At 42.8% G+C, this 20,634-nt stretch overlaps 1 protein-coding gene across 5 annotated transcripts in view; it reads right to left on the bottom strand.

The window, feature by feature from the left end:
• LOC142396761 (disco-interacting protein 2 homolog A-like) overlaps positions 1–20,634 on the bottom strand; it is a 67,654-nt gene that overhangs the window by 14,934 nt on the left and 32,086 nt on the right. For 3 of the 5 annotated variants that reach the window (XM_075479816.1, XM_075479817.1, XM_075479818.1), the window contains 9 exons: positions 13,609–13,680; positions 10,171–10,290; positions 9,967–10,086; positions 6,431–6,694; positions 4,641–4,775; positions 3,794–3,835; positions 1,465–1,584; positions 390–587; positions 211–302 (listed from right to left, as the gene is read on the bottom strand). In XM_075479816.1, coding sequence (XP_075335931.1) covers positions 211–302; positions 390–587; positions 1,465–1,584; positions 3,794–3,835; positions 4,641–4,775; positions 6,431–6,694; positions 9,967–10,086; positions 10,171–10,290; positions 13,609–13,680 — 1,163 coding nt within the window. The remainder of the gene's footprint in view (positions 1–210; positions 303–389; positions 588–1,464; positions 1,585–3,793; positions 3,836–4,640; positions 4,776–6,430; positions 6,695–9,966; positions 10,087–10,170; positions 10,291–13,608; positions 13,681–20,634) is intronic. The other 2 variants (XM_075479819.1, XM_075479820.1) reach the window with 1 other exon arrangement.

Below are 20,634 nucleotides of genomic sequence, written 5' to 3'. Positions count from 1 at the left end.
ATTCACTTTTACACCAACTGTTGCCACATCATCACATTCTTGTTTGCTCATTTTCTTTTTAACAGCATTTTATTGGCACCTCTTGGAGTTCTTTTTTTTTTTCTAACATAGGTGATTTGATAAAGCATTCAAATGCTCAAAAATCAAACAAATAATACAGCACACAACAAGCGACCGCCACTGAAGGTGCGGTTTGATCTCGTGACTTACTCTGTCTCCAGGCATAAGCAAAGGCTCATTTCTGCTGCTCAGCTTGTTAAGAAGCGTGTAGGCCAGTTTCTGACTGCGGGTCCATAGTTTACCTACAAGGGTTAACACACAGTCAATTTTTTCATCTTGAATTACAAATTATAAGTCAACAAGTATATCGTCCAGGGGTTGACACCTACCATAGGTCAGGGTGTAGATGGGCTTGCCAGCATTGTCAAGTGCTGTTAGACAGGGGCTCTTGGGATGAGTGGTGCCCCACCTCTGTAAGGCTGCTGGCAAAGACGGGGGCCAGTTGGTGACCACCCCGAGAGGCTCTCCTTCGAGGGGACTCATCTGCTGGCCTTCTGGCTTTGGCTGGTTGGGATCTGGCTGCTGGACTGAAAGGGAAGAGGCGAGCATTGGTTATCTTTGTGAGAGGGTGGGTCAGTGGGTACTTTTTTTTTTTTGGTAGAAGAATTGGGTCCAGAAGTGTTTGTGTATTTCACAAACATCTTAAGAGCGGGTGATGAAAAGGTGCGTGGGCCTAAAAGACAATGACAGGGAGTGAAGGGTGAGGGAAAGCTGGATGATCAAAGGTGACCCATTTTCCGTTCCTATTAGTCTGAGTTGCCCGTGATGTACATTCCTGAGAAACTTTAACTGCTTCCTGAAAGACAGATGTCTGTTTCCTCTGTTTATTGAGGCATCATACAAGCAGTGAGATTTGACAGCTTTCTTTCCATCACTGTTCTCCCTTGACATACTCTGAACACTTACCAGCTCTGTTAAACAGCTCTTTTCACTTGTCAGAGAGATTCAGTCTGCTCCCCCCCGCAGTGTGTCCTTTCTGCTCACACTAAGCGGACCACAACAGCCTCTGTGTCAGAACCATGGAGGCTTTACAATCACCTGCTGATGCGTTTGTGTTCCTGCCACATTTTCATTTCCACATTGTTTGTTCAGAGTGGCAGAGAGCCACCCAAACCCACCACGGGGGACTGGAATACAGTAAAAAAAATAATAATAATTGGATAGGGCTGATCCACTTTGTGCATTCAGTATTCCCTTTACAACTCCTGATCCTAGCTCCACCAAGAAGCCAAACGCTGATCGCAAAGTGTATCTTCATTGTTTTCGTAAGAGACCTCAAGAAGTCCCTAAGAGTCCTACTTTAAGTCCTAAAGCTGATGTGGCTCTCAAGGTGTGAAGAATACCCATTTCAAGACTTACTGATTAATTAATAGAGGAAACATATCTACTTTCAGGTCAGCTTACCATCCAACAGCTCCTCAAAGTCGTCAACAAAGAACTCGCGCAATGGTGGACGCTTTGGTCTCTTCAGTGTATTGAGCAGCTGCTGGATTTTGTTGGAGACACGACTGTTGACTGGAACACCTACAAAATGAGTTTGGAGGAGATGAAAAGTAAAAGGTGTGTGGGGGGGGATTGGTGGGACCGCAAACGAGGCACAACAAAGATGCAGGTAGCAACAGAGATAAAAGGCATGAAAAATAAGGACAATGGAGTGGAGCAGGTGGGAAAAAGGCATGCGTAGAAAGATTGATGAGGTGAGGAGAAGAAGATGGGTAAAAAGAGGGCAGATAAGGAGAAAAAGGTCATTGTGGGGTTCTAATGAGACAGAACAACCGGCTGTCACTCAAACTTTGGCATGACAACAAAACAATGGACCACAAGGTCCTCGACAGTCACCTGGAGGTCACAGACAGTCGGGTCTTTCTTGAAATCACTGGCAAACCTCACATAAATAAATGAGGAAACAAGGAGCTGCCTCTACTGCTGCCTAGCAACAAAGATGTCCTCTCCACAGCGTGTGAATTATGAGGCATTTCAAAAGCAACCGTTTCACACACATAAATTCTAAATGATAAGATGCTGAAAACATGACTCCGAAGACATTCGACATGCATGCTTTACCGTGTACATGGCAGCATACGGTTTAGTCACACCGCGCAGTCTCAGAGACCTTTGCAAACACGGCAGAAGGACGGAGCAGGAGAGGCGCGAGAATCAGAAGAAATAAAAGACTGAATGAAAAAACTAGGAGCAGCAGTCGTCCTGTTAGATTTTCACATTTCAGATATGGGCTCAGACAACAATCAGCAGGCATTATTTCCGACATGTGAAATCATACTTAAGTTTTGAAAGCAGGGACTTGTCCGACATTCCAGATTACCACAGGAGCTGAAAGCCACAGCTGTGCATAGCGAGCTTGATCTATCTAATTATAATAGGGCTGGCGAAGACAGAGGCTGCCTACTCATGTAGGGACAGACGCACGGGGAGTAAATGTGTGGGGGCCAGCAGCACCTGGTGGGCCAATTAGAAAGTCCCTGACACGTAGGCCATGAACCCTACCAGTTTATTGAGCTCTGATCACTAATATCACAGCCGGAAAGGGCCGACCCATTATTACTCGAAAGTAAAATGTACTTTTAAAACAACAGCGTATACAGTATGCACTGACTAATATACCCAGACAAGTACAGACTTAAACTCAAGGAGTAAGGCTTGTTATTCTATATTTCAATTACTGGTAACAAACTCCAGACCAAAACCAACAAAATGTTAGTTCCATCTGTCATAACTGTCTGCGGGTCTCAGCCACTAGACTGTTTGCCGACCACTTTGGACATATAAATGGGTCATGAATACATAGTTTCATTTTCTCCACGTTCCTTGCACCACTTAGAGCCTCTAGTTTTTAAACAGGCTTTATTCAAATAGGAATCGCTGTACTTGTGTATGTGTATTACTTAGAAACAATTTTCAACCAAATATGGCATGAATTAAACAGGATGTCTTTACATAATAATAAACCAATCCCCTGGCTATGAACATCATGTGATGTTTTTATGTAATTCCCAGTATTTCTGAGAACTGTGGTCAATGACACAAAGGAACAGGCTACATAAGGCTCTGTGCACTCAAAATATGTTTAGGTAGGATAAAATCACTGCTGGTTGGTTTTGGTCTCTTCATTGGAGTTAGAGTTAGAATAGAAATCATGCGGTCTATCAACGAGTACAATAAGATTTATGTTAAGAGAGTAATCAAGAGTTTGATATTTAGCATCAGAATACAGATGAAACTCGAGTTCACCGAGTTGCAGCTTTTTTTCTCCTCTAAGCGATGAGTCAATATTAAAATGGCAGCAGTGCTAGACGACTGCCGTCACTAAAGCCTCTGTTTGGCCCACAGGCTAAGGGCCCGATGTCACAGCGTGTAGTGAGAAACGTAAACTGACAGGTCTTAGTTTTCTCACTTCGAGATAAGAAACCAGTATGTCAACATGTTAATTATTCACAAGGCCAAATGAATAGTTACATCTGTCCTGGACAAGACCTTTTCAACACAATCACTTTCCACAAAATCAATTCCGAGAACACTCCGGTTAGGCACACACAAACAAACATACAGTGCTGGCTTTTCATATATTTCTGTAAACACAAACGCTTTGGGACAAGTGCGAGACCTGACAGCGGAGGTGAAGGCAGAACCACAAGCACGCACAAACACGAACGCACACGCAGCAGAGTGCACATGTAGCAGACTGCCACAGACTTGGAGGAACGGTTATAAATACCATCAATTAAAGGGAGGGATCCTTCACCACCCCACTCACAGCCTAGAGGAGAGACACATGAGGATGTCAATGAAACAATCCTGACAACTTACTGTGTGTGTGTGTGAGTGAACGTGTGAGAAATCCACCAGCTGCCACATGGAGGTGAGAGTAGGCTTCTGACGACCTCATAGTGTGGTACCACAACAAGCCTGGCTTTTTCCGTTTCTCTCCTTATTGTCATTTTTAGTTACCCATATGGGGAAACTTGCAAATGAGGTAAGGATTTGAAATGTTAAAAATACCACACAGAAAAACAAAAAAAAACAAAAAAAAGGGACACAAATGGCACTGTGTACAGATCTTAAAAATCCACAGATTTAACAACTGCCTTCACCGACATGTGTCAGGGAGGTGGGCTGCAGCATGAGGAGCAACACCGTCAGTCCCAGCTGTACTCCAGTTTTCAGGCTGCCGTTTTAAAACATTGAATGAATGAAGATGGAAGATGGAAGCAGGACCCAATTCTCACTTTATGTAAAACCAGCAATATTTGCACACAGGTTTTCTCCCAATCAGATCCGCTGGTGATGTCACACAAGACTAATAGAAAGCGGCATTGATGATTCACCGACAACAGCACAAGCTCAGCACCAACACACCCACCTTCTTAATATCAACATTAAGTTAGAAAAATGCAACAGATTTTTCAGGGGGTTGTGGATGTTACCATGGCAACATAAGAGGGTCAGTCAGTAGCTCGTGCCAGTCAGACAGGCAGACAGAGGGACAGACAGCAGGGGAGAAAGGAAAAGGGAGGTGACTTTCTGTGTGTGCATGTGTGTGAGTGACTGAGCAGGAAACTCACCATCTGCGGTCTCCATGACGCTGGTGTGGTGGTTGTAGCTGCGGGAAACGCCTCGCACCGAGGCCACCTGGGGCCGCTCCGCATGAAGCGAGCGCTCCGACAGCCCTGTCACGTCGGGGGGCGCTGAGTGGTTATCTGTGATGAGCGGGGTGTGTGGGGTTAAAAGGTCAGGCCTACTTTGGGCTGTCGCAATAACATGAAAATCCACCTCTTGGGTTAGCAAACACCCTGATCTAACAGCCAAGGGATTTTACTGAGGGAAGGGAGCATTACGGTCTTGTCGTGGCAGAAAAAGGGATTTTAACACAAATTTCTCATTTACAACTCCATCCTGACTACGCTCATTATACAGCGCACACAGTTTCTGGGAATAAATTTGCCTAAAACTAGTTGCCTGTGAAGCGTGAGTAACAGGTCTCTGGATGTTGTGATGGCGTCTGTCTGTCGCCACTGCTGTGCCTAATTCTGAAAAAGGATGCTCCACATTCACAGCAAGTTTAACGGATCAGTCGAATCCGTGATGCCAGCACTTCCTTGAACCAATATTGGTATCATCTCTGGTCAACTCGATCAACCCAATACAGCAGATCTGCCACAAATGCTTCATTTAGGAAAAAAAAAAAAATTGTTTTTGTAGACATTATCGGAGAGATGTTCATTTACGTAAAGACCTCTGAATATCACTCATTTCAGTTCAACAACACGGCACAACCGCAATCTCAATCATTTTTAGAGAAAAATACTACCTCCATAACAGGGTCAATAAAAACTCAAAATTCAGATCTTTGTAAATTTATATTTCAAGATTGAAGTGTTGTTTTGGATAGCACAACATTTTACACAATGTTGGTGTAAAATGATGGTGTGACGGAGATGGAAATGTCACCAAATAATGCCGATGTGTAAAGTAACGCCACAAAACAATCAGAAAAATCTGCACCCTGAGAGCTCAGGTTCACTTGCAACGAGTGATTTCAGACCCAAAGCTCAGGTTAGTTTGGCCATTGCCATATATTGTTGTATTATCTTTAAATGCTGTGAACGGATACTTGTCATGTCCTGCTAAGGTGAATGACACACAGATATGCTAGATTTATTTACAGCTTCATTCAGCACGACTCACTGCCATCACTTTACAGAAGCAACCTTGAAGGGAGACGAGCTGAAGAAGGAAAAAAAAAGAAAAAAAGAAATCAGGACAGCTCCTCTCTGATCGGATATCTTTGTGCCCGCAACACACAGGCAGACATGAAAACACACACACACACACGAGTATGGAAGACACTATCTCACACAGCAAGCCCGACTATGACAAATCCACTAAATCTCATTAACTAGTTTCTGACTCTGAACTGGCAACATGGAACAGGCAGTTTTGACCGCAATTAGGCTGCGAGCTCTCTTACATGACTGAGTGACAGTGAGATGGCAGACGGTGGCGACTGATTAAGGAGACGTGATTTAAAAGAGACTCTGGTTTCCTTTGTCTTATAACCATTAAGGGCTTTTCTGTATCTGGAGGGAGATAAGGCCTCGGAAGCGTCTGTGATTAAACTGCCGTTGTAGAAAAACAGTCACGAGACATAGTACAGGTGAAGATGATTTTACCTTTAATACATAAAATCGCTGACTGGCTCAACAAGCTTCTGCTGAAGTCAACAAATGGAAGACAAAGAAAAGTATGAAAATCCCTCTTCGGAGGCGTACTCGTGTTCATCAGTTAAATTGACAAAAAAAGGAAACTGGCTTAACCATATATCATAGCATTTGAGTCGGTGTGCGTCACTGACCTAGCTGGGTGTGCGCCATAAGGTCAGCCAGTGCGGTCGCTGCGGCGTTGGCGTTGAGGGCTGGGTGGGAAGTGGTGTTGGTGATGGACCTCCCTCCAGGGTGGGATGAGGTGGATGATGCGGAGGATGAGGTGGACGAACCCTGGATGACACGGTTAAACCAATGCTCAACGGCTGGGTGGCCGTGGCCCTGATAGGGTGTGGAGGTGGCCAGACGTCCCTGCCGGCGCAGCGAGCCCTCGTCTTCCGACGCAGAGGAGGTGTCTGTGTTTGACAGGTTAAGACAGGGCAGCATCATAACAGTGGACAAGAACTCGGGGTTCTAGAATGTCACCAGGACAAAAATCAAGATGGAACATTGCTGCAAGGTCTTCCCGATATGAGGATGAGACATTATTCGACTTATACATACTATTTAAAGTATATATATAAGCCAGTGGGATGACAAGATGATTCCGATAGTGATCAAGGCCATTAGGCAAAGGGATGCTCATGGCTTCTTCTCTGGTAGAGAAAGTTGTAAAATTGGTCACACTAACGCAGAAGTGCGCTCCAACATGAAACTAAGTAGACCACGTGTGCATGACAAGACGCTGGAGAAGAAAAATCAGCCGTCTGATGGCAAACTGTTAATCGACCACGTAACACAAACCATTACCTGCTTAATGTGTTATGTAACAACTCTGATACTCTCAGCCACGCCTCTCTGCTACGCTTCAAAGTAACAATTCATACTGAATAAATATAATTTCCCTCCAGTGAGAAATCTAATTGAATTGAATAACAGCTGACATGGTTTTTCAACCACAGGCTGTAGACAAAGAATTTTTCTTCACATGTCTGCAATAGTACTTAAGTTCAACACAAGACCTCAGTTTAACTTAGCAGACTGTGGCTGGAGCATGTGATCGTATAAAAAAAAAAAAAAATTACTTTAAGGACCTGATGTCATCTTCTGAGAAGAAATGTTGGAAAACAAGCGTTCAGAATCCTCTGAGGCCTCAGTTTCTGTCTCAGAGTTTTCAAATGTAGGCACCTTTAAACACGCAACATTAAAATACACTACATATTATAAAAGAAAATAAGGGAGAGCAGAATCTGTCAGCTCTAAGGAAATTCTTCTTGGACTCAAACCAAGCCAATGATGATTTTACCATCCCTCCGGAGGGAACTGTGAGCTACCGGTCTTATCGAAAATAGACCAAATGGGAAAACCTTGAAAGTAACAGAAGGACTGTGCAAAATGCACACATTCCACTTCATTCACTGCACATGTCTGTTCTTTTAACAGACTTTTAATGTAAGCTGCACAACAGCAGGCAGGGGCTACATTAGTATTTGGTAGAGAACCGAGTGCAGTGAAAGCAATAAAACTGCTCAGTTATCGCTCCGTTCAAAAAACAAAACAAAACTAAACAATTGTTTTCTAAAATCTCCAAAAAAGATCACACCTTTTCCCCACCATTCATCTATCACCACGTAAACAGTGGCATCTGCTCGGCAGCTTCCAAGAACACTACAAAACTCATTCACACATCACGAAACACAGCATTCAGGGATTTGAGCATATTGTACACAACAAAGCTTAAAAGAAAGTGAAAAATAAGTGGAAAAAATGACTACTGACAGCATGGGACGGGTGTTTAGAAAACAGAGCACGAGTCTGTCTGTGTGTGATCGGCACAGATTCTTAACACTTGTAATAAGTCTTCAGATAATAAATCCTATTGATCCCTCACAGAGTGCAGTCACAAGTCCATCAAACTGAGACGCTATTAGAATCGCTGCTACTTTCCTCAAGCTTCCTCAGGTTGTCAGAGGAGGGCTGGAGGAGGTTGAATCAGAACGAACCAATTTGATGTCTCTACAACTGGCAGACTCATGTGGGTTATCTCACATTTATGATTCCGTTTGTTATTCCTCTCCCGTCTCTCTGAATCTAAAGTGACTCTGACACAGTTACACGCGAGGGATGAAGGACAAGGAGGGTCAGAGGAGAAATCCAAAGTGAAAACAGAGAAGGCAGAAAGATTTAGAAAGACACTGATAGATTAAAAAAAAAAAAGAAAAAAAAAGAGGGAGTATATGTCAAAATTAAGGGCAAATGGCGAAGAGTGAGAAAAACTGATGGAGGATTTGGATAAAGGTTAGGATCGTCAAGACATGAAGGTATGAGCGGACATCCCGAGATCTCAGTTATTCCTCTGCACCAATGAAATATGTTTGTAAGGAAACAAAGACGGGCATAATAATGCAGTTTCAGTCCAGCAGGCAAGAGCGCAAGCAGCTTTTCCCTGAGCTGATTTACAGATTCAACTCTACTGGCTTACACAACATCACGGTGGTGGGTTACTGAATGAGCATTAAGACCATAACAAAATCATGTTAGACATACGACACGCTGGAGCTTCCAGGTAATTCATTGGTTTCGAAGTTGTCGACCGATAATATCTTGTTGACGGTACTTGTTCACAGCTGGCTTTGAGCTGCATGCTAATATCAGCACACGCTCATATTTGTACACTGGCTGCATTAATGCTTAAATAACACTTCAATTAAGCACCTTATTAAAGAATCGGTCCAATAGGCTTCTGCGTAGTCACACCCACCACAGACAAGCCGGACAGGAGATTGAAAACACCAAAAAACTTCAGCAGCGGCCCATTTACTTTTACATCCCTCTGATAAACCTGAGCTTACAGAATCACATAAAGCCATTTCAAATCAAAGGGTTGAATAACATTTGCAACATCTATCCACCTTAAAAAAAAGACACAGTATAGAACTCCGGATCAAATGGTTTGTAATATATACCGTATGCAGTACAGGGTATTGTCAGTCTTTGCTGACCTCATCTGAGTTCAGTAAATTCCTCAGAGTAACTCAAAACACCTATGAAGAGCCTCTCTAGCTCGCCCATTTAGACCCCAGTGTTTAAGCCCTTAATCCGGTTACTTGCTCCTCCGCTGTGTCCCCCTCTATCCAAGGCTCGAGGCTTCAAGGCCCCCCACAACATACACCGAAGATAAAGTAACTGCAGTGTTTGGGAGACAGTTATCAAATCTTGCACGGATTACTCATCAAAGGATTGAAAGAAACACAAATTGAGAACCCCGAAAAAAAAAAAAAAAAGGAGTTAAAGAACACAAAAATTCTAAATCAACTGTCCTACAACACAAATGGTTTTAAAACCAAACCAAAGTTTGACATTTTGATAGCATGTTAAAAAAATTTTTTAATGATAATGCATCCATTATGCAGCTCAAGTGGGAACTCTGCCTGGGTACACAACGGCCCGAACCAAGTCTTTTATAGCCACAAAGAATGGACACATTCATCAAACTGCACATTTTCTTTCCAACAGCAAATGCTCGGCAACATCATTTTCAATTGCTGAAAACAGAGCATCACTATCCCACACTTTGATGGGAACATATAAAACAAGCAATCCTGTGAGAACATAAACCAAAGCTGTGTGCACAAAGCACAAACTGGGATATTGGTGCGCAGTGTGTATAAAAGAGCCGAGGTCTCACCTGGTGGGGTGCATGCCTCGACTGAAGACTGAACTAGCACAGATCGTCTCTTAGAGGGCATGGGCATTTTCCGCTCTTTGTACTTTGCCAATGCTGCTTGGACGGCCTCTGTGTGCAAGTCTGTGGAAACGCATCCGTATACTTTAGCTGCAGGGTAAATGAACAGCACCTGATATCTAAAACTTTAAGGACGAAGGGGCTTACCAGATCTGAAGCGTTCATCCCGGGTGTTGGCAGCCCGGGACTTGATCTGTTTGGAACCTGGAAGGACAGCTTGGGAGGAGGCCTGAATCCTGTTGTCAATTTGCAGAGATGGATCTACACCTGCAGGGGAAACAGGACCAGGGAGAGGACAGTGTATGGCAAAAATAAAAAGTAGATTGTTGTCCAATGATCATATCCAGAAAAATGAGCAGAATTTCTCTGCAGAATACGCCTTGGAGAGAGAGAGAGAGAGCAATGGTGAAGAATATTGCTCATCTAGATAAAACATTCACAAGCTTAATGGCAATCCCTACTTAGGCTGGTCTCTTTGAATAGCTTGGAATTGAGAAAGTGTTTCTTTAATTAAGCCAGCGTCTCTCACAGCTTTCCAGCTGCTTCTAAGCTTTCCAAGGAAAGCACATTTCACAGATGTATCTGAAAGGAGGTGATTAAGCACCACGAGTCAAAAAGACATCATCTAAATGAAGCATTCTAACATGATCATACTCTCAAACTCACCATGTTACCGATTCATCCTGTAGCTTATGTTATAGTCATTTGAGCTCCATTAATTCCCTAGTAGTTAGCATCAGAGGGGAAACCCAAAACTGTTGCCCGAAGCAAGGTTACAATACAAGCTCCAATAGTAATCTTCCCACCACTGCCATCACTTCTTCCTCTGAAGCTCTTGTAATGCATTTGTTGCATGCAGTCAAGAAAAACACGTGACAGAAACTCAAAGAAAGAATTCTGACATGCATTTCACAACACACCGGATGTAAAAAGTGACTGAATGCAGTCTGATTTTTCTGTGAAGTTTGACCCTAATGAAAGTCTTGACACCAGGCTAGATGCAGATTAAACCTGGACAAGTTGCCAGTCAACTAGATATTCAAAATCTTCTTAAGATTCCCTCTTGTTATGCATCTTGGTACACGTTAACCTTGTTCTGTTGTTGTAGATTTTTAACCCGACCAACTGAACTGCACCAAGTGGCTGCCCTTGCTGGTGGACAAATTAGAAGAAGACTTATTGACAGGGTCCTGGCATGCCACACTCAGTCATCTACATAAAAGATCTGGCTGGCTGACCCATCACAGACCCGTCCAGCCAGCCAGCCATCAGACCGCCTGGCTTTTCAGCAGCAGCTTAGTGAGGATCAGTGAACTCCACGCAGTCAGCAACTCTCAGACAGCAGCAGCATACACACACTGCAGTGGCAAGCAACATTCACACACTTCAAATACAATCTGCAAAACAACCAGTTCCAAGTATTACTCAAAATAAAATTTTAGGGATGCATGTTCAAGTTTGACACGCACTCAAATACATGCATCACATCACACACACCCCCCCCCCCCCCCCCGAGCACAACAGACATTAATGTAAGCTGGTCTCCTATATTGCTCTGACATGCCAGTCACACACCAGCCTTTCCCCGGCTCCCGGAGGACACAGGTCTATAAAAACGAGCCAGAACGCCAGACCCGGGTTGCTGGGCAGAACACACTTCAGAGAAGCACCGCACTCAGCCAATCAGAGGTGTGCTCCGTCACAGCTGAGGTCCTCATTGGTTCACAGTGACCTTTGATTAATTTTTACCACCTGTCTGATGCTTGCACTTTTCCAAAAGAGAAAATATGGTCATCTGATGTGAATCCAGTTAAGAGTTAGATATAAAATCAATATTAATGGGACATGGCGCATTATGTTGGATTCTATTCCTCAAGTGCCCTAGATGAACTGACTGAAAGGAGTCAGTTTGAGGGAGCTGCCTTCACAGTCATTTAGTGACGACAAACTTTAATGTATCTGCAGTCAAGGAGAGCATCCAATAACTATTTCTTGTAGCCATCAACAAACACCCGTTTACTGGTTTCAGCTATTCCTTCACTGCGCTGCATTCAGGTTCTGGAAAGTTTGCAGGAGTCGTCGACAATGCAGAGTTCAGCGCTCTATACAGATTTAAGTCAAGACTCAGTGATTAACAGTTTAAAACAGTACATCTTTTCATTTTAAACCTTTATTTCATACTGATGGATATGTGCAGCAAAAGAGGCCCCGCAGCATGACAAAACCTCTATCCATGTTGCACTGTATGTAGTAGGGTATCCTTTTCCTTTTGGACTTCATTTGATCGACTCATGCATTGTAGTTAGAAAAATGTTTGCTTTAATCTGTCCACAGAATATCATTGGTGAAAGACTAAGAAAGTGTTTTTTGTGCAGTGTGTGTATTGAGGGATACATCTTTGGTCTTGGAACCTTGAGAAGTGGGATGATTTTCTTAAGAGTAGAATTTCCGATGCTCTCAAATGGCTGTTTTTTTTGCTATTTTGAACAGTTTACTTTTTTTTTTTCTTCCCCCAAAGGAACTTATCTGACATGAAGGAGTGCCGGTTATTTACAACAATGTACTATTATTCAACTCTGTCCATCTCTGCTCAATATCTATCACTTTCCAAATTGAAGAGATTGATCTTTTCAGTCCAGACCCAAACAACGAATAGCCAAAAGAAAACACATGAGATCGATAGAGCAGAAGAGCCATGGAAATGATCCACCCAAGCTAAATAACAGCCCTGCTAACTCCAGTGGAAAGCCTCGAATGAGCAACCCACACCAGACTCTGGTTTCCACTCAGGCTTGGTGCTGTGGGACCAGGCCAAAACAAAGATTACTATGGAAGCAAGATATGAGATGGAAAAGCACAAAGCATACAGAAAGCTACTGCTCTTTAATATTAGCTTCAAACGCTGGCAGAATCGGCTATGATTGAGTGACTGCACCAACAAGGATCAAAGTACATAGATGCAGAATAGTGCCATATGTAGGCCCCTACAGTCAAATAACCTTCTACAGTTCACAACTCTTTTCTCAATGAGCTTCCCCATCTCCTCCAATCAAGATCTTGACTATTAAATTATGGAAGCTGCAAAAAAAGCCATCATACCATATTCATCCTTCTGATCTTGCTCTCTACGACCAATTGATCGAGCAGAGACTAACATCCCTAATCTCCATTGAGCCTTTCATTTATTTCTATTTGATTCAAATACAGTATACCATATGGCAAATGGAGGACTGTTGCCTAGACAACAGGTCAGATTTACAGAAATACACGCGTAAAGTATAAATGTGTTTAAATGTGTCTTTTCTGACTTTGCTTTTAGATTAATTTTTTTTCTTGTGGGATTTTCTGTTTTGATTTCTCTTCACTCTGCCTTTGGATGACTTTCACCATTCCATCTTTGAAAACTTATGTGGTCTCTTTATAAAAGTTTCATTATAAAAGTACAACTAGTTGGATGTTTTTCCTCATTCTGTCAGCAACTATCAAGAAATTATACTAACTGCCGGTCAAAACACGTAACCCGAGTGAAGATAAAGCTTTAAATGAAGCTGGACTGAAAATTTCCAACAGGCCTCTGTGCCTTACCTTGTATCTGAGGGATGTAAGGCGCCAACAGCTTGCTTCTTTTCTTCTCATAGCCCTTCTGAGTGATGTCTCCTGTGCAGACACAGACAGAGAAATAGAGGAACAGACAGATAGAGAAAGAGAGAAAAAGGCAGGGAGGGGGGGGGAGAGAGATGAGTCATTAGCTCAGCTGTGCCTTGGTGTACTGTGTGTTTGTCTGAGTGTGCACGACTGCCCCAGGATCACACTGCCAGGCTGGTTACACTGGCACCACAGGGCACCAGATGCAGGTTCTGGTAAGGAAATGCTGGATGTTTTTTAACCAAACAAATACACAGACACACAGAGGAGGTGAAACCGTACTTATCGATGCAGGCCAGCATTAAAAATGCTCGATGTAAACACAATTTTGGAGAACATTTCCTGAATATTAGAACGATGACATAAGCTGAGGAAGGGACATTTAAAAAAAATAAGTCATCTGGTGCGTCTGGAATATTTTACCAAAGTAGAAATGCTGCCGTCAGCATGAAGTGAACCCACCGCAGCCCCACACAGTATTAAAATGCACTGTGTTAAATAGGTTCAAGCCACGAGTGAAACGACAAGTTTACCATTGCATGTTGGTGATTTCAGTGTAACAATTGAAGACCGGGAGATGTGATGAATGGAGAGGGAGACAGAGACGAGAAGGAAGACAAAGCAGCTCCAAGTCGGTTCACTGCTCTGCAAAGGCAGACAGACGCATGCAGTTACTGTTCAAAGGTCTTAGGAATTAAGTGAAAGTGAAGAGCTTTTTAAAATTAAAGCCAAAGTCATCTTTTTCCGAGAAGAAACAAACAGAAACTTTACGGTGCGATAAAAAAAAAAGCATTAAAAAAAAAAAATGAGGTCATCGTCAAATGTTTTACTGTCCACGTGAAGTCTATTCAAAAGACAAAGTAGGTCAGAGTTTGCAGTAGCTTGGAGGAGTTTGGGGGGCGGTTTAAAACTGTGTTTCTGTATACAAGATATTACTGTAGGACATAATCTATATAATCCAATTATCACCTTTAAAGATGCATGTAAGATGCATGTACATGAACAAAAACTATTGAAAGATGAGGGGCTTTGGGGAAATTATGCCCGACAGGCATGTGGGCTGATAGACTCAAACAGGCCACTTGAGCATCATTTAGGAAGGAAGCTAGAAATGCTCACAGAAGTCAAATTCTCACCGTCTCTTTCAACTGTTGGATCCAATGTTCTTATATTCCACCCACCCTTTATATTCAATTCTACAAGCTCTCAGTTGGGTTCATGAGATTGGATGTGAAGTGAAACCAATAGTGCACAATAAAGCTATCTGCACAATCATACTTGATTAAACGGCTCCATGCAACTTCCCATGTCTTCACCCTACCGACTATATTAGTTGCTGGTATGAAGTGTGTTTTTCTAAAAGATGAACTGTGTAAGCACCGAAACTTCAACCGAGTGTCCCATTTCATCATCAACCTGCGAGGCAATTCTGTTAGCATGCATATCTTGTTTAAATTGTTTTATTATTCCGTCCTGCTGTTCATGCATCTTTCCAAATTTTTTAACAAAAGTATTTGCCTTCGTTTACTCTGTGCTCTTCAAGTCTCTTTAACACAACAGTGCAACAGTGTGAAGGAAGGTGATGTTGGCCCCACTGCTTGCTGCGCTGCTCCTGACTCACCAGTAACAACTGAATGCCTGCACTGTTAAATGTCCAAGAGAGATGGAGGCCAGCAACAATACAGTGCTGTCCAGAGGCTGAGCCGCCTGACCTGACACTGACTCTTTCTGGTAATAAGTTCTGTGTATGCGTGTGTGTGCCAGCGTGTCGAAGTTTGCACACCACAACAGCCAACCAGCTTGACAACCACACAATAGAGGCCCGCTGATCTCTGCAACGGCTCCAAATTCTGTCCCGAGTAGACAAGCACTCCCTCACACACGCTGATCCATCGAGTTATGTCTCAGAGAGGCTAATCTTTTGATCTGAGAACAAACTGTTATGTCACTAAATATTGTAGAATGGACTAAACTATTAAAATGATAATGACCTTTAGTCTGAATGTTAGAAAACATAACAAACATAAGTCTCAGGAAACCAAGGGATTATAAAAAATGTTTTATTGCAAGTGCCCATGTGCCAGTGAGACCGCACGTGTTTGCGCACAGTGTGTATATGTGTGCATTATCCACTGATGGACACCATTTCCTTTCTCCGTTTAAGCTTTGAGTGCCTCCATAAGAGAGAAATGGAAGGATTCAAAGGTCAATATGTGGCCTGCTGACTGGGGAATAACGGAGGGCTTAAAAGAGTGGTGGGATAGGTGGGGGGGCGGGGCACAGATGTAAAGATGGATGAAAGAGCTTAGCACCTATGGTAAATTGCACAGTTAGAATGGAGGACATTTGATCTGACCTCCTTCAACCCTGTGCACGCATAACAGTGTGAGTCGTGCAACTGAATCGTAAAGAAATATCCACAAAGCATGAACCTGGGATAGCAGAGAGGAAAAAAACAAAAACAAACAAAAAAAAAAACCTGAGAAAGACATTTCTCTTAACATGATGGTCAGAGAATTATCATAAGGGGCTTAGCTGGGGGACATTTTTCTTCCCTCAATCAACATCTGCTTCCATCATTACAGTGCTCTTGTGTTCCCATCTTCCCTCCACTCTTTACACCTTCATCTCTGCCACTTAGGCCTCAATAACAACTCATAAGATAACTCTCCATCATCAGCTGACCTCCGGACACTCTCATTTCAATTAGCTTTAGCAGTTCATGCTAAGCAGGGACACAAAAAACAAACAAAAAAAACAAACAAACAAACAAAACAAAAAAACAGAGGGATTGTTCACATATTTTTGCAGTCAAAAATGTAAGTCTCTCCATCTGTCTGGTGTGAGAAAATGTTATCCAACAGAGCCCATGAGCGTTATTTTCTGGCACATTATCCAATGCTGTTACCGTAAACATGGTGTCAACCAGCCCTGAATCCAATTTCGACAAAGAGATGGTCAATCTTGTGACAGCAAGAAGCCTGCCGTCCTCCGCTTTGTGTTATTGACTGCGTGTGTGACTGATGGCTATTGAGTTTATTGGACTGCCGGCGACTGACTGAAGCTGCTCTTTCAATGAGGCCCATTAGAGAATTACACCACACACAGCTCTACAGTCATGGGGTAGATACTGAAACACAGCACATTCCTCTACAAGCCAACACATACCCATTAAGAAAAGATAATGAAACTTTTCACGAAGATTCTGAGTCCGTTTTATTTTGAGACTTACTTTAAACCGAGCAATAGAAAAAAAATAAGTAAGTAATGGGACAGAGTGTTTGCATTTTCTTTGAGATGAAGAAGCCCGACAAGTTTCTGTGTTGATATCACCTGCAGGTGCAGGTTAATTCACATATGTAAGAAGCAGAAACAGCCGTCGCAGCAAGCGTTTGACAGTGGCACTGCCACCGTTTAAAGCCTTGGATCCGTGTGCATCTCTCCTGCTGGCTGCCAGCAGAACCCACAGGCAGAGTCGGATTGGATGGGCAGACTGTGCGACGCTTTGGCCTCCAGCCAACAGCAGTGAGAGACAACAGCACCGATAAAATAACAGATAATTAAATTAAAAAGTGCTTGAATTGTATTTCAAAATGACCAAGGCGTGCATCTAATTGTTCTTCTTGTCACTCAGTTATTGACAAATGCTTTTTGATTCGATTTATTCCCAGTTTCAGAAAACAGTAAAAATGGGCATCACTATAATTTCCTGAGGAGGTGACATTTACTAAATCACTTGTCTGACAGACCATCTGATTTCAGACCGTTTTCTCAGATGAGAGTGAAAACCAGCTATTCTGATTAATCATCTGACACTGACAAAGATTTACAGATTCAGAAAGCTCTCCTCATTCAAATGAGCCAATGCTCCTTTTTCTGAGATAAATCTTTTATTGCAGTCAAACGTTGGAACACAATTACCTTTTATTTTAAATTATCACGTACTTTGAATTGTACTCAGCGTCTTTGCTTGTGGATGCGTACTTTCTTTGCCATATTGGTTTTAATATGGTTATATTAGTACAGTGACATGACCGTTTGGTTGTTCTTTTTCAAATCTGAGCAAAGTTGATGTTTGAATAACCAAGTTGTCAGTGGTGATATCTGACCCCGATATCAAAGATAAATGAATATTACCATAAACCAACAATTGCGGTGGTAAATGTGTCCCCATTATACAACTGACTGTTAAAAATCCTAATTTCTCTGAAGTAAAACCCTGACGTCTGCACCAGACTACCACCCTCTCCTTCTCCAGTGACCAATAGCCTGAAAAGTGGCCCCACCCTTCCAAAATGTCAGTTCCTGTGCCAGTCTAACCCACAATGTGCCAACTCTGCAGCCAAGCCACCAATAAAGCAGTCTGCCCTCCAGAAAACCACAACTAAATATTTAGGCAGGGCATCATTTGCTCTTGAGGCTTGATTGCAGCACAAGCAGATGTGACCAGCTGTCATTTAGCATTAGCTCTCTGGCATACAAATGCTGGTTTTACGCATTTGGATTAAGCTTCACCCCCTTGACAGCCACTCAAATCTTCTACCCCCCCCCCCCCCCCCCCAAAAGTGCGTATTTGCAGTAAATCATTTATCCGACAACTCAAAGTGCTCTAATTCAGAGTGTGCACAGTTGGCTCTATGAGCATTTATCTTATCAGACTTTAGCTGAGATGAAAATCACATGTATTCGTACCAGTTCATTCACATTTATCTCTCGTTTTGAAAAAAAACATACCTCTTACGAATGAGAACAAGGAGCTAGAGCATGATTATTAAGAACTAGCTCTGAATGAAGAAAATGTACTAAAGCAGTCCCTCACATGTCTAGTCTACTCCTCTGTTTAGAGGACCAAACACTGTGCATGCTGGAGGAAAGAAAATCACAGCAAAAGTAGAGTTCAACAACGACAGCAGCCTGGTATTGAACTCTGACAAACACACGGGCAGAGTGACTCACATGCAGAAGCCAGAAGAGGATGCGGAGCAGCTTTGAGACATCTTCAGCACAGGGAGAGCAGTGATGGCAGCAAAAGAAAGAGGCCAGTGGCAGAATACAGTCAGGGCAACAAAGGATAACCAGCTAATACAGTCTAACAGGTCCTGCTGTCATAAGTCAGGCCATTCAGAATTCTTTGTTTCCTTTCATGGTAAGAGCAGGAGAATTCACAAACCCCATTCTCCCTCGTCCTGCCTTCCTCTCACTCTCCTCCCTTTCGCCCTCTGTCAAACCCCACACTCCCACCAACCCCTCTTCGGTCGACTGCCCCCGACAACCCCCCCTCCCTTCTTCTCTCTCCTCCCAGCTAAGGTCTCCACAAAGCCAAGCTAGACTGCAGGATTAGGGTGTCAAAGCAGACCCCTTTCCCCCCCCACCTTCCCACATACCAATCTCACACACACCACATACACTGTACGACAACTACGAAGAGGGTTCATTAGCCTGTTACGACACGTTCAAGTTGCAGAGCATGTCCTCGTTCTGCAGTGAAATCGAACGCTCCTGAACAATGCCAGCGGCGGCAGCTACAGCTTTGGAGCTTCCGGCAGCTGAAAAATGAAAAAAAAAAAGAAAAGTAATTCATGCCTCAGTGTGGGATAACCTCTTTCAGTACGCCTGTAACTCTACTCCGGTCTCTACCTAAAAATCTCTTCGTAAAAAAATTGAGCCTGTATTTTAGTGGAAGCTCCTCTGGGGTAAGATTAGGCTACCTTTGATGTGGAGGAAAATCCTGGCCTGTATTTAGACAGACTGGAGATAGAGTACAACAGGAGTCCCACAGGGGTTCTCTGCCTCTACAGAGGATGTGCAGGAGTTAATGAGAATGTCTGTGTGGGTGTGCAAGAGTTTACCATTTTAGAAATTAGTGACCTATTCGCCCTATGGCAGTTAGTTTCAATGAATACCTGCATATGATTAAGCTAATTAATGCATCGGAGCTAACACTTAACCCACTTGCTTCCTTAGAATGAGCTGTTCGCCACCACGGTTAACTGGATCATTCAGCTTTTATCAAATAAACCTTATGGAAAGTATTATAAGTAACTTTTGAGAAAATGAATGCCTCTTAGATGCAAGTATTAGATGGGATATGATATTAAATGCAATATTTTTGGGTTATGGACTTCAGGTCAAATAAGTCAAGTGATTCTAACCTCTGGGAAAACCCATTCTTCTTCAATTCCCAGAGTAAAAACGCTCCGTTTGACCTAATGTGAGGTTGTGTTTGTGATGTGCTGCCCTTTAACTGTCTGAGGACGGGCCTCTTGAGGCGGATGGAGCCGCGTAGACATGTAATTGGAGTTGTTGAGAAGGTATCCGTCATCATCAGCATTGCTGACTTTGCCCACAACACTTTCAGATACGTTTACTAGTGAATTCTGGTATCCCAGAACCACGACCATCACCATTTGTACAGCCCGCGGTCCGCTCATCCGCCTGCTGAAGTGGAATTATCTCGGTCATCCCACACTCTTATAAAACAGTGAATGATTTTTTATTTTTTTTTTTAAACATATTAAGTGAAAGCTTAGAAGCTCTAATTGTGAAGGTTTCACTCTTAATCTTAAAATATGGGACGTGCCAGTCGATTAAGAATTTTACATATCAAACAGGCATTGTGAATATTCATGAGGTAGCTGTGAACAGAAAGCATGTTTTATTGATAGTTGTTTTTTGGTTTTCATTCAGGACATTAAAAGCTTATCCCTACGTATACTGAATAAGCTGCAGTACCTAATCAATAACCAAGTTTTCAAAAAGGTATGTGATATATCAGAACTGAAGCATGGAAGTAAGGTTTACAGCTAATAAAACGTGCATAAGTCAATGTTCTATTCAGTTTAATCACATTGCACCAGATTTTGCAGCAGTTAAGCATTTGATTCAAGGCCAACTCATTTTAAGTCCCATATTGAATGTGGCTTCCTGCTGCACACAATAGTGTAGAGCTTTTCAATAACCCATTCC

The sequence above is a fragment of the Odontesthes bonariensis genome, chromosome 12 (genome assembly GCF_027942865.1).
Source record: "Odontesthes bonariensis isolate fOdoBon6 chromosome 12, fOdoBon6.hap1, whole genome shotgun sequence".
Taxonomy (NCBI): domain Eukaryota; kingdom Metazoa; phylum Chordata; class Actinopteri; order Atheriniformes; family Atherinopsidae; genus Odontesthes; species Odontesthes bonariensis.
This window is presented reverse-complemented; position numbering and strand designations above follow the sequence as displayed.